At 44.0% G+C, this 12,971-nt stretch overlaps 1 protein-coding gene across 2 annotated transcripts in view; it reads left to right on the top strand.

Moving 5' to 3' along the window:
- Nucleotides 1-12,971, top strand: part of LOC149372044 (C2 domain-containing protein 5) — a 38,446-nt gene that overhangs the window by 8,468 nt on the left and 17,007 nt on the right. The window contains exons 11-15 of one of the 2 annotated variants that reach the window (XM_089566399.1): nt 7,868-8,313; nt 9,582-9,667; nt 10,110-10,218; nt 10,640-10,754; nt 11,987-12,163. In XM_089566399.1, coding sequence (XP_089422525.1) covers nt 7,868-8,313; nt 9,582-9,667; nt 10,110-10,218; nt 10,640-10,754; nt 11,987-12,163 — 933 coding nt within the window. The remainder of the gene's footprint in view (nt 1-7,867; nt 8,314-9,581; nt 9,668-10,109; nt 10,219-10,639; nt 10,755-11,986; nt 12,164-12,971) is intronic. The other variant, XM_089566400.1, reaches the window with a different exon arrangement.

The following is a 12,971-nucleotide window of genomic DNA, read 5'->3' as shown; positions in this document are numbered from 1 at the left end:
TGGCCGGCAGGAAGGAATAAGAGTGCATGGGAATTGGAACTGCATACTAGCCGCACACCTAATTCTTGATATTGAATAAAAAGTTTCTTTGCGGTGGAGCACCAAGACGGAATTCGATATAAGCACGAGCGCGTTCTAAGCGCCGGCACAATTAACCTGAATGTCAAACTAAATGTCATTAAAACGCGTCAATGTTATCGCTTTGATAACGTAAATACTTCCTGCAACACAGCCACGCAGCGGAAGTATGCTCGACAATGTTTTTTTAGCGCCCGAAGCGCGGCTATATGCAGGCGCGGCCGCGGAACTGCCGCAGCCCCGCAGTCCCCAAAGAAACGCCCGCACCGCGGCGCGCCAGTCGGTGCAAAATGGCCGCGCCCAGGAGAGGCTCAAAAATCTGGTCTATAGAAAGAGGATTGACTCAGAGTGGCAGAGAATGACTGGAAAACTGACCAGTAAGTATGCAGGAAACCAGAATGGGAAATGAGCTTTAAAAGCTGAGTAAAAGTTAGTGTGTAAGAGTTGGATTGATTAAACAGAAAAAAGCAGACTCCGGACCTGCATTATAGAAAATGGAAAAAGGCAAATCAGGAACGAATAGTTCTAAATAGTTCAAGAAGTAATGCCCTGCAGTTGGAAGCGAAATCAGAGTGTCTTAGAATGCAGAGAAATTTAACCAGGATGATGACACAAGTGTTGTGCGTGGTAAATGTGTTGAAACATTTGAACGGGCTGTTATACTAGAATGTGGCGATACCCATCCAGATGTCTGTACAGGCACAGTCACTATCCCTGAGGCCCTAGGGTGTAGAGATAATGAAGGTAATGGGAATGAATCTGCGGTCACTGTTTGTAAAAAAAATGATTCAGTGAGTGGTGGCTTAAAGCAGGACAGTGATGTAAAGATACAAGGTTGGAATTATAAATTGGGAAAGCGTAAAAGTTAATAAATTGGTTTTCCATTTAGAACGAAGGATTTCTAGATAGTACCTGTAAATTTGACTGATTGAATAGATAAATATAACAGAAAAAACTGAGAAACTGAGAAATTCTTCGATTTTACACCACACCTAATGCTTACACATTTATGTTACTGGCTGTTAACTATCCTTTTAAGTTTTTTTTTTTTTTTCAATTTACTTTTGACTTTGTTGCTATGCCTCCATATAAAAGCACAGCACTATCAATGAAGCAAAGCTTGATGTCTGGATTGCTGGTTGCCTTGCCTCCTATTGGCCACATTAAACATTACAAGCTCTGGTTGGTGTTACTGACACAGAACACAAAGGATCTCGAGCTGAGTTTCCATTTTGTTGCCATTGTGCCGAGCACAGGCACTGAACGTGTGCTATGCCCACTGCAGGTTGTACTGGGTGCGGCTGTACTAAGCTGCTGATGCTTTGGTAATTTTGCACAGCATTGACCATGATTCACAAGAAAATAGCACGTGTGTGACTCCTCTGTGTTAACAGCTAAGCTTCGCCACTGTGTGTGCACATAGTTATAGTTTTCAGATCTCATGTACTATCAGCGTCAATTGAAACGCGAACAAGCCAATTGAAACGCGAACAGCACAACTCGCCGATATTATACTAGGGAGTCAAAATACATGAGCATTTGATTTTCCCATCGAAGCCGAAAAGACCGCTCTTCTGAAGGGTTAATAGGACACGCCTGTATTTCATATCCAGCATCTAATATGCTTGATTTTTTGTGCTCGCGTTTCAGGTGTTTTGTTCGCGTTTCATTTGACGCTGATAGTACCTCCTGCTAATAGTAGCACTCTTGCTTCTGTGCAAACTGTCTTCAAGAGAACACTTTCTGTTGAAATGAATGATGTGGCTTACTAGATCCAGCTGTCATTTCTCTAATGGCTTGTAGTATAGCAAAATCTGCTCTAGTAGTCTAACAAGTAGCTAGGCTTTATGAGCCATATCTCTAGCTTAGGTGCATCTCTTGCATACATAGTGACTTTCTCAATCCTTTCACATTCAAAGGTGTGAAAGAAAGCAGGTGGGGGTGGGGGAGAGGAGAGGAGTGTTTGTTTTGGTGTGTTAGCACTAAAACCCCTATCTCAGATTTCGTCTATATTTGTCTCTCCGAAGCCTCTGGTAGGTGGGCCGCCTTACACGGTGTGCAAGTGGCAGCCTGCCAGCAGACTTTATGGCCGACTATGCAAAAACACTTTATGGCAAAACACTGTATGGCTGCGAGTGAGTTTCGAACCCGCGGCAATGCGAACAGATTAGCTTCGCTGGCCACTGCATCAGAACGCTATGTCATTGCCGCAGCCAATCAACCCACGTGCAATCTGTCGCGCTGTGCTTTGGAGGTCATCGTCTTCATCAACTTCCATTCGTGTTCAATGGATCCAGAACATGGTCGCCACTGCATTGCCCTCTTAAACTGAGCCTCGAACCGAAACCAAAACCAAAGTGAAAACTTCAGTGCAAGTGCACCTAATTTGCATTTGGCTCAACCGAGCTAAATTGTCCATCATTTTTTTAATTGATCGTTAACCAAGTCATGCTTACCTTCTTGCTATAATAAGCTTTTTTCTGCCTCTGTAGGCCGAAAGTGAACGTGATCCAATTTAATTATGGTTCCTGATTATGAAAGTAGGTGAACTGTAATAAGTAAATTGTATTGTAATGAGGAAGTAGTGTTAAATAACCTTGCGAGAAACAATTGTCAAGGAGGCTTAGTTGATGTTTACTGTTATGATAGCTGTTGATTGTTTAGCATTTTCAATGTTACTGATGTTACTGGCCTTTATGTGCTAAAATATGCCTACATCTGGTAGCAATTCTGTTCTGTGCGCATTTAGTTTGTGAGGGCTTTGCACTATTCTAGAAGGGGAAAAGGATGCTTGAAATGTCACATTTTTGCCGAGGCTTGAGTCATTGCTTTCATATGTGTACCTGATTGTTTTGTGGAGGTGTTTCTCTCTCTGCTGGTTCTTCCGTTCTGCGAACCCATTCCACCTCCCTCACACACCTGCTTCTGTCTTCCCTTCTTGCACAAGTGTTTCTTCTGCTCGTCGCTTGTGTGTTGTGACCAACAGCATGGCCGCTTGCCTTGAGTGTTGTCCTGTGTGTTGCAGTGTGTCGCCTAGAAGCACCTTCCTAGTTTTCTTAATTTTACGTACTTCTACTGGTGTTGGGTCATGTTTGCTAAAAGAAGGTGGTGAACGGTGAGGCTTAGGCAGTGTCGAGAAGGGTTTGGCATAGGTGTCTGCAGCTTTTTTGTGATAGTTTTTTTATAACAGCTCCAATGTTTCATTGACAATCAAATATTGCCTGTTTGCAAGGTTTATGTTTAGTACATTATGTATGCTTGTTCAGAAAAGAAGTGAGGAAAATTGCCGGTGCTGTGCCCCATTGTCCCCTGCTGCCTACTGGTGCAGAAAGCATAGAACACAAGCAAAAGAGTGAGGGAAAAGATGATGAACTGAGTTCATATTACACACTAGTTTCTGGGCGCTGTTTCTTCACCTGTGTTTGCATCCGTGATCCACGGAACACACTTTTTGCACCTACACTTTGAGTTCAGCCATCGCTTTCACCTGTTACAGTTACCTGGGAGCTGATAGGTTACCTATTGTAGTTGTGCTACAAGATAGTAGGATATCAGGGGTAGTTTGTTAGCTATCAAAGTGGCCATGCTGGGAGGAAGGTGGGTTTGAGCAAGTGTAAATAGGGAAAGTGCATGTGCATGGAAACCTGTCCAGGCAAGGTTGAGTGGTGGCTGAGTGGTGGCTGAGTCTAATGGATGTGCTTTTGTGCGCTGTTCGAATGACAGCGTCCTGTCCCAGTAGTAAAGTACCACATGTATTAGCTGTACAGACTATGAATACATGGTAACTGTTCTCAGGAAGGAGAGAATGAGTGCATTTTATAGTGCCACTTGGATTTTGAGTAGACATGGATAGGCTCATGGAGGGCTCTTTATGACATATACAGGGTGTCCAGGCTAATAACTTTAGCCAAGGGTTAAAAAATAAGATATTTGAGGTAGGCCAAGGAAACCACTTACATACACCTACCAACCGGCTTGTGCATCATAGGCAATTTATTGTTTTGCACTTAATTTATTAGCAATTAGGATAATTTTCCTAAATGCATAAATATTGACTTCAGACAGCAGATGTGAATAGCAAAGTTGGAGAGGACCTTCAGAAACCCCCATTTCCATTTATTTGCGGTAAAGAAAGCCTCACGTGCATCTTTTTTCCGAGCTCCAAAGAAAGCCCGCGAAATACAAACAAAACAAAAGAAAACAAAAACACGTGACTAGCGCATTCGCTCGTAATGAGTGTGCTGCACTCAATTCTGGCTTGGGTGAATGAAATCAGCTGCTGGTATGACGCAATCACCTCATTGCTCCGGCAGGCCGATATGTCGACGGTGGTTGCGACGCCTGCGTGAGCCAGTCTGCATGCTTGAAGGCGCAAGTTGCGCCGCAACCACTGTCGACATATCGGCCTGCCGGAGCAATGAGGTGATTGCGTCATACCAGCAGCTGATTTCATTCACTCAAGCCAGAATTGAGTGCAGCACACTCATTACGAGCGAATGCGCTAGTCACGTGTTTTTGTTTTCTTTTGTTTTGTTTGTATTTTGCGGGCTTTCTTTGGAGCTCAGAAAAAAGATGCATGTGAGGCTTTCTTTATCGCAAATAAATGGAAATGGGGGTTTATGAAGGTCCTCTCCAACTATGCTATTCACATCTGCTGTCTAAAGTCAATATTTATGCATTTAGGAAAATTATCCTAATTGCTAATAAATTAAGTGCAAAACATTAAATTGCCTATGATGCGCAAGCCGGTTGGTAGGTGTATATAAGTGGTTTCCTTGGCCCACCTCAAATATCTTATTTTTTAACCCTTGGCTAAAGTTATTAGCCTGGACACCCTGTATATACATATGAAGGAAGCCAGCAGTCAACGAAACCAAGGAAGCAAAGGGGAATTGTTTTTGTTTTTAATTTGAAGTGTTGATGAATGGGAAATTTTTAGTATAGTTGTTTCATGCCTGAGAGATTATTGATTAGGAAGTAGAAAACAAAACAACCACATGCTGCCGGTGTGTTCTGAAACCGCTTTCTTATTAGTTATCTTTCCGGCATAAAATGATTACACTACTAATTTCCCACTGATCAGTGCCAAAAATTAAAAGAAAAAAATTAAGAATGTCTTGAATACTTTTCTTAGTTTTGGTTGCTGTTGGCTTCATGCAAATACTTGGCTTTGGAGGTTGTCCATATGCAGGCAGTTGGCAGTACATTCATTGTCGGTGTGCGGAACTGCAGAATAAGAGTAAAGGAGTTTTGTATGTGACATGCTTGAGAAAGGAGAAGTATTTGCTCTGCTAACAGCATAGATCATCACAAGGAATGCGTATTCCATCCTCTCTGTACAAATTGAGTAATGAGCAGTTGAGATGGGAAGGAAAGGATATTGTTCTACATTTATTTTGTGCATCATTAAGAATACGGCCGATATTCATGGGGCCTAGAATATTTTACCAGCAGATGCCGCATATAGGCAGTTTTTTAATGTTATGAAATCATGTAGCATATGCATGGGAAACGTAAAATGGTGAAAGTTTGGTTATTTAACTTGTGATGTGGGGTGAGCTATTAATTGCTGCTAATGAAGAAAAACTAACTGTGATGTGTAGATGTGCTGAGCACTGGACATCAGTGTAGTGAAATACCAGGGTCACTAAGGGCATTAAGGATGACAAAAGCAAGCTAAAGGAAAATACAGCTTTGTAGAAGGAAGACGAAAAAGAAAAATAATTACAAGAATTGCAATAATTATCTTAGATAGTGTTAGCGTTTTATGTAGCATGCAGGTAGCGTAAGTATTCACTGAAATAACCTTTTTTTTTTTTCTGAATGTGTCACAGAAGATTGGCTGACGTAGTTGCCCCCTTTGGTTTGAAGCGCAAGCCTCAAGTATCTCGTGGCTAGAATGTGTGGAAAACCTGTGCAGTACTTACGTTTTGCTGAAAGTTGACTCACTTGCACATACAGCTGTGAGAGATTGTGCGAGACTTTATTTTCAACATTAGTCCGGTGCTCTGGCAATGTTTCTTCCACATCTCCAGACATGTCATGGATATGCTTGATTAGGCATGTTAATGAGAATGCTGATGGGGCAGGCCATCTCTTTCAGAGCGACAGTAGTTAGCTAAATGACCTGCTCCAGTCATGCCACAAACTGGTGCACTGTGCTGTCCCATGCATCATTAATACAACAACCAGACTGGTTGAAACAGCATTTTTTATCTTTTGCCATGGAAGCTTCAGGTCTGTTTGGCTTGTTTTTTGTCATGTTTAGTGTTGCCTGGTGTTTCATCACTTTCCACACTGATAAACTTCACTTGACATCCAGTGTTTGCTGTGTCTACACCTCCTCCTTAGTCCTTGTCCTTTAGTACTGGTTAGTGTGTCATTCTTGATTTAAGAGTTTCGTAAAACATAGTTGTTGGACATCATGGAACAAGTTTTGAGCTTTTTTCATGAGCATAAAAAGCCAGACTGCAGCAACAGCTTTTGCTGTAGCTTTTTTGTGCACCTGTTTTAGGTGCTTAATCCAATTCGCTGCATCACTATAAAAATGTTCAGTTAGTGACTGTCGTCTCAAATGAAAACTGCAATGTTTAGAGTCCTTTGTACTAATACAAGGGTCATCGAGAAATCATTTTGACTTTGTGCACAAATAAAGCTCACACTGACAACTTGAAAGGAAGTACTAGTGGCTATTTTCTTTTCCTTCAGCTAATACGAAGGTGCTTAGCTATAAAAAGATCTTGTGCATGGATGTTAAGGACTTACTAAAACTAGTCATTTGGCTTATTTGCTTTTGGTGCAACCTTAATGGTATATGTGGTAGTTTCAAGTCTCTGTTGAATGCTAGTAGTGTGCAGGAAGAATCGATGTTGTGTTTACAAACATCACCATTTGGCAAACCAATGTAGGAAAAGGCATTATATGTGCTTTTTTCTATTCAATTTCATTTATCTTTGGATGTCAAATTCCTTACTCTGTGATTTTTTCATAACTTTTTGCATATTTTGAAACATTGTTGTATGTGCGCAAGCTAGAGTCACTGTATTGCTAGATGTAACTCAGGGGCAAAGAAATCACAAAAACTAATTAGAATTGGGCATTGGCTTTGCCTTGCATGTGCTCTGCTAATGGAAACAGTGGTGGTGGTTGTGTTGCTGGCAGTATAGTGCCTGACTGAAGTCGCAATTTGTAAAAGGAAGGTGGTGGCATACATTAGCTATCCCTGTCTGCTCTCTGTGCTAAGCACAGTTATTTTCAGGGCTGTTGTCATCTGACACGCTATGAACGTAGCACTGTATTATGTAATATGTGAGCAAAGGACAACTTGGATGACCTGGTTGCTCCCGATGCTGATGCTCTCCTGACATGATGGAAAAAAACAAGCGCATTGTACTATCCTGCGGCTCTTAAACTCCCAGGTCATTGCTTCTCCACCGTTTACTCTCAGAGACAGCGTTCACAGGCTAGTACGGTCAAAATTCATGGTGCACGAAATCTAAAATGTGTGTCTTTCCAAATCCTTGTTCAGCTTGAGCATTAAGCCTAAGTCAGTACTACCAGTACTCTCTCCTCTGCCCTGTCAGTTTCACACCACTGGCCACACTTTCCCGCAACTCTTGCCACTTCACTGTTTGTTTGTGGCCAACAACCCCTCTGCACTGCCAGCCAGCACCGAGAAAAGGGATGTGGCAGCGGTTGTGTGTATGTGGCATGCTCTCTGTCTGACAGTGTCCTCTGTCTCTGCCGCTCTCTCTCTTTCTCTCTCTCTCTCTCTCATCCCCCTTGCCAGAGAGCTGCCCCTTCCCTCTCCCCCTCTGCTCCCTCCGTCCCTGCAGAGGCCCCCCCCTACCCCCGTCGCTCGCTGTCACGCCCGCATGCCCTCTTCCCCCGCTTGGCTGTGCACGGCCATGCCCCGTGTGCGGGTCAGCCCTGGCTCCCCCCTGGGCGGAGGCCGGCGCGGGACGACCTCGCGGGGGGGCCTCCTGGCGTCGGCCCAGTGCCTGCTGCTGCAGGGGGCGGCGGCCCTTTTGCCCTCGGCCCCTGTGACGCCCCTGCGCAGGAACCGCTCGGACACACTCTGCCCCCCGCCCAGGTCCCCTTCCGAGGAGTCGCCCCCTCACCCCCTCCCCTCACCCCCGAGGATGACCCCCGTCACAACGCTCGCCAGCATCCCACTCCAGAGGGCCTCGGATCCCGACCTGCACGCGGGTGGAGGACCTGCTGCCACGGCTCTGAGTACGTGCTCCCTGCTTCCAGCTGCTGGCACAGGCTGCAGTATGGGAAGCACTTCCTGCTACTGATAACACTGTGGACACTCTTGATGTCGCAGAAATATTCGTTGTGGGGTGCACTTTGTCTGGTGGTGGTCAGGGTAACTTGGAACAAAGAAAAACTTAGAGGGGACGCAGATATGTACAGTTTGATATTTCTTGATCGAGTGAGCAATTTAGGCCTGGTGGAGGTTAAATAATACCACTCTTAATTTTTTCAGTGCACTAGCACTTATAATGGCCATTCCCTGCATTTGGGCATTGTGTGTGTGTTTGTCTGAAGCTGGTTTTGTGGCTGGCTGCTCACCTGCCCACCATGTCTGGAGGCAGCCCATTTAATCGTGAGAGGTTGCTCGGGAAGAACAGCCAAGGTCGCAACCCAGCCCAAGCAGCCCTGCCTTGTGCCGCTGCCCCAGGTGGCTTGCTTGCCAAGGTGTAGCCGGTGGTAACCAGGCAAGCACCTGGGGTGCTAATTAAGTGGCACCGCCCCTAAGTGCACCGAGCTAAGCAGAATGAGCAGCAGCAGTTAGGAGGAGAATGTGATTCGAATGATGCTTGCAGAGTAGCAGAATGGAAGAAGTAGGGGTGGTAATTAGGCGGTAGTCTGGTAACACCTAGCAGGTGGTAGCTCCAACTGACGATCGCCGTCATTCTAGCGCGCATATCCGCATTTTACCTAATTACCCAAATCGCCTGACATTTTTTTTTAATCATATGCAGTGACGGCTTCTCCTCATTTAAAGTGGAGTATATATTACAGTTGAACTGCCACCAAGCCAAATAAGAGCCCTATTTACATTGCCTTTCGTATGGTGCTGTGTAACACTGATTATACTGTTCATATGCAGTATTTCTATTTATAAACTAAGTTCACTACAAGGAGCACGATGTAAACAACCTCCTAAATGCCCTAGGCACCTTCCAACAGTGCTACTCCAGCCTTACTTCGGCAAAATTTATTAGTTTCTTTTAAATGCTTGGCTCACATCATGTTCCAAACATTGTATGCCAACACGTCACAGAAAGTAACTGTTTACGGGTAATTGGACGATGCACTCAGTTTACCCTTCTAAAATAACTGTATTTTATGTTGAACAGCCTTGCTTGCTGACAATATGTTGTGCTTGAAGTGAAGGAAGCAAGTAGCTGTAATCTCTTCTGTGTATGTTTATATGGCTCACGACAGCCTCTCCTGATCCAGAAGGAAATTCTTGTGGCACTTTTTTTCAACAGGTGCAAGCTCTGGAAGCAGCAGTGGTGGTGGGCCAAGGCAGTTCATCAACAGGCCAGCACTGGCACGGGAAAGTCTGGAGATGCTGGTGAGCTCCCTTTCCTTGCACTGGAACTTTTGTGATGGTTTTAGGCATATATTCAGGGGTGTAACAGGAAGTGAAGTGCGATTGAAAACCATACCAAGGAAGCGGAATGTAGAATCAAATTATGGATTATGGGGCTTCTGTAATGGCATTCTTTTCCTTATCAGTTACCGAATTAAATTGTTCATCCTCGCAGGTCACCTTTACTTAAATGATGTGAACACTTTTTATGTATTGATTAACTTTTCTGCACTATTCATATCGTGAAATTCGGAGAGCTTTTCCACTCTTGTTTGCTTACCACAGCAACTGGTGGGATTAAATGCATAGCTCAAGCTTGCTTGCTGGCAGTCACCTAATTTTGAAATTCTTGTTAGAGTGCCTAAAGGCCTTACTGCTTTGGGTGCATTGTGTATCTGAAGGATTGCTTCGTGTATGAATGCAGGAGTACCCCTTCATCACCATGAAGCAGTTTCCGCAGGGATTTATTCAGAGTATTGGAGGTGTGGTGTCCGCGAGATCTGTCAAACTTCTAGACCAAATAAACAATCCTGGTAGGTTGTTATTCTGCCTGTGCTTTGTCTGCATCTATGTGTCAATATTTACTACATGGGAAAGCTACTACATGAAATGTAAATCATGAGAATTAATAATTTGGGTCTGCACATGTGTTTGTATAATACAGTCTGTCAAGTTTGCCATTAGGAGAATCAATAACATTTGATTTGCTGGAGAGACATTGATAATTATTTGTAGGAGAAACATTGATAATCAGAGGTACATCTAGGGAACATTCTTGTGCTATTTACCCATGGCATGATTACCACGTGAACCCAGCAGACATTGTCTTTTAGAGTGTGGATTAGATTACTGGCCAAAGCAAGCACTCTAATCTGCAGCTCATATGCGTATCACTGTTAATCTACTGCGCATCACTGACATGCATTGCTTACTGCTTGCAACACCCACTGGCAGATGAGCCGGAAACTCGTGATGCCTGGTGGACAGAGCTGAGGAAAGAGATTCGCTCCCACACCCGCTCTCTTGGCTGCAACGTAGTGCTAGGCTACAATGAAACCACAAACATTTGGTGAGGAAGGCTTGTTTCTGCTGAGTTAATAGGAGTGTAGTGATTGCCACATTGTAGAATACTGCACTTTATTTTGTTTGTTGAGTTTACCAAGCACTGTGCTTTTTGTTACACTGACAACAAGAGCTTTGTACATTTCCTTTCTTTGTTACTCTTCTCTACTTTGGATGGCATGACATCCACCGTGACTTATCTTGAATGGTGGCATTCTGTACAGTCAAACCCGTATATATCCAACTCGAAGACTATTGCAAAATTCTAGTTCGATATATTCATAATTCGATATACAACTAATGACCTGGAACCTGGAAGCAAAAATGCATTGCATCCACTCTCTTGAAACGGTTCTTGAAGCAATGTGCCGCCCGCCGTCATGCTAGCAGCACACACCACTTGCTAGACATTACTATAGCTATCCTGCTTCACATTGAAGCCACGGCAGACGGTTGTTTGGAGCTAGCCACTGTCTATCATAAGATATTTAATCCTGTTACCAATACATTAAAAAATTGAATAATTGCTCATATAAAATTCAGGGACAGTTGGTTTCCGCAACGCTTTTGGCAACATAGCGAGTGAGTAATAAAACCATCCCAGACTTCTGGCGGAAATAAAGTTTCTTCATCATCATCATCATCCCAGACGAGGGCCGCTGCTGGGCTTTAGTTAGGTTGGCTTCACCACATGACAGCGATGTGGCATGGAAAACTGGTACATTGTCGAAGGCAAGCCTCAAGCACTACCCACGTTAACCTCGTCATATGGTTTCACAGCACTAGTGGTGCAAACAAGTGCCCAAGGCCTCGCAGCCGACCTATCTCCATGAGTGAAAAGTGTTTGAAGAGTGCTATTAATAGAAGCACCACTTGCAGGGGAGTGGCACGCCGTTCAATATATCGAATGACTGTTGAAATCGGAAGTTCGACATAATGCGCGACTTTCCTATACTGTTACACAATATTTTCACAAGGATAACCTGTGGATTCGGTGTAGCCAATAATTCGAAATATCCAGGTTCGATATATCAGGGTGACTGCATTCTTTGGTTTTGAAATGTGTACTTGCGTGGCTTTTTTTTCCCCATTGTTGCACTCCTGAATTGTCATGGCCATTGTCTCTGCACACACATGAATGTATGCTAGTGCATTTTAGGCCTAGTGCAGTATGCCTTGTGCATTCATATGCTTTGGCATACCTTGTGTGACTGTGTTCTCTTTCATTGCTGCATGCAGTGATGAGGTGGTGATTTTGTCCGCAAGTGGAACAGCCGTGCTGTTGAACCCACTAGTGGACCGAGAAATCAGTACTGCTTCAACGGCGAGACATGCTGTTGTTCCAGCGCCTTCGAACACCGATAAAGAAAAGACTGGGCGCTCAGCTGACTCAGGTGCAAAAGCTACTGGTGACAGGTGGGCAGCTGTGCTTATCCACTGAAATGAAAAGTTGCTTCTGTAGAAAAAAAAAACGATTATGTCAAACACCCAATTTTTCCAGTTGTTTACAGAAGTGCCTAGGTGGTGCCTTTTACCGCAAAGCAGGACTAGTCTCTTCAGACGTGAAGTTTGCTTTCAGGAACCAAGCTTAATTCTCCTATGGCTATTGTAATTGCAAAGCAAATTTGAAAATCCTTGTTTTTCATGGATTTCTGGAGAGATTGATCAGCTTATTTCCCATGTCTTGCTTAGAGACATTGGCAATAACTAAGCAGTTTTATTCATCTGTAGCAATGAATCACGTATAAGAAAAAACATAAATAACTGAGTTCGTATATTAGCTATTTCTTTATTGTGTTCCTTTTGCAGGCATTGTTATTCCAAACATTGAGGCCATCTTAGTATGCAGTAGGTCCCTTGTAGTGATGTTTTATGTGATCTGTTAAGATTGGTTTGGTTTATGGGGTTTGACGTCCCAAAGCGGCTCAGGCTATGAGGGACGCCGTAGTGAAGGGCTCCGGAAATTTCGACCACCTGAGGTTCTTTAACGTGCACTAACGTCGCACAGTGCACGGGCCTCTAGAATTTCGCCTCCATCGAAATTCGACCGCCGCGGCCGGGATCGAACCCATGTCTCTTGGGTCGGCAGCCGAGCACCATAACCACTGAGCCACCGCGGCGGACGATCTGTAAAAAGGACAAGTTGTCTCTTGTGGACGTGGTGAGAGCTGTACCACTACTGAGAGTAACATAATGGAAAATCTCGCATTTCTCTGTCCTGCAC

The sequence above is a fragment of the Amblyomma mixtum genome, chromosome 1 (genome assembly GCF_055824585.1).
Source record: "Amblyomma mixtum isolate Tamu chromosome 1, ASM5582458v1, whole genome shotgun sequence".
NCBI classification, from domain to species: Eukaryota; Metazoa; Arthropoda; class Arachnida; order Ixodida; family Ixodidae; genus Amblyomma; species Amblyomma mixtum.
Note: the sequence above shows the minus strand (reverse complement) of the source record. Positions and strands in the feature narration are given on the sequence as shown.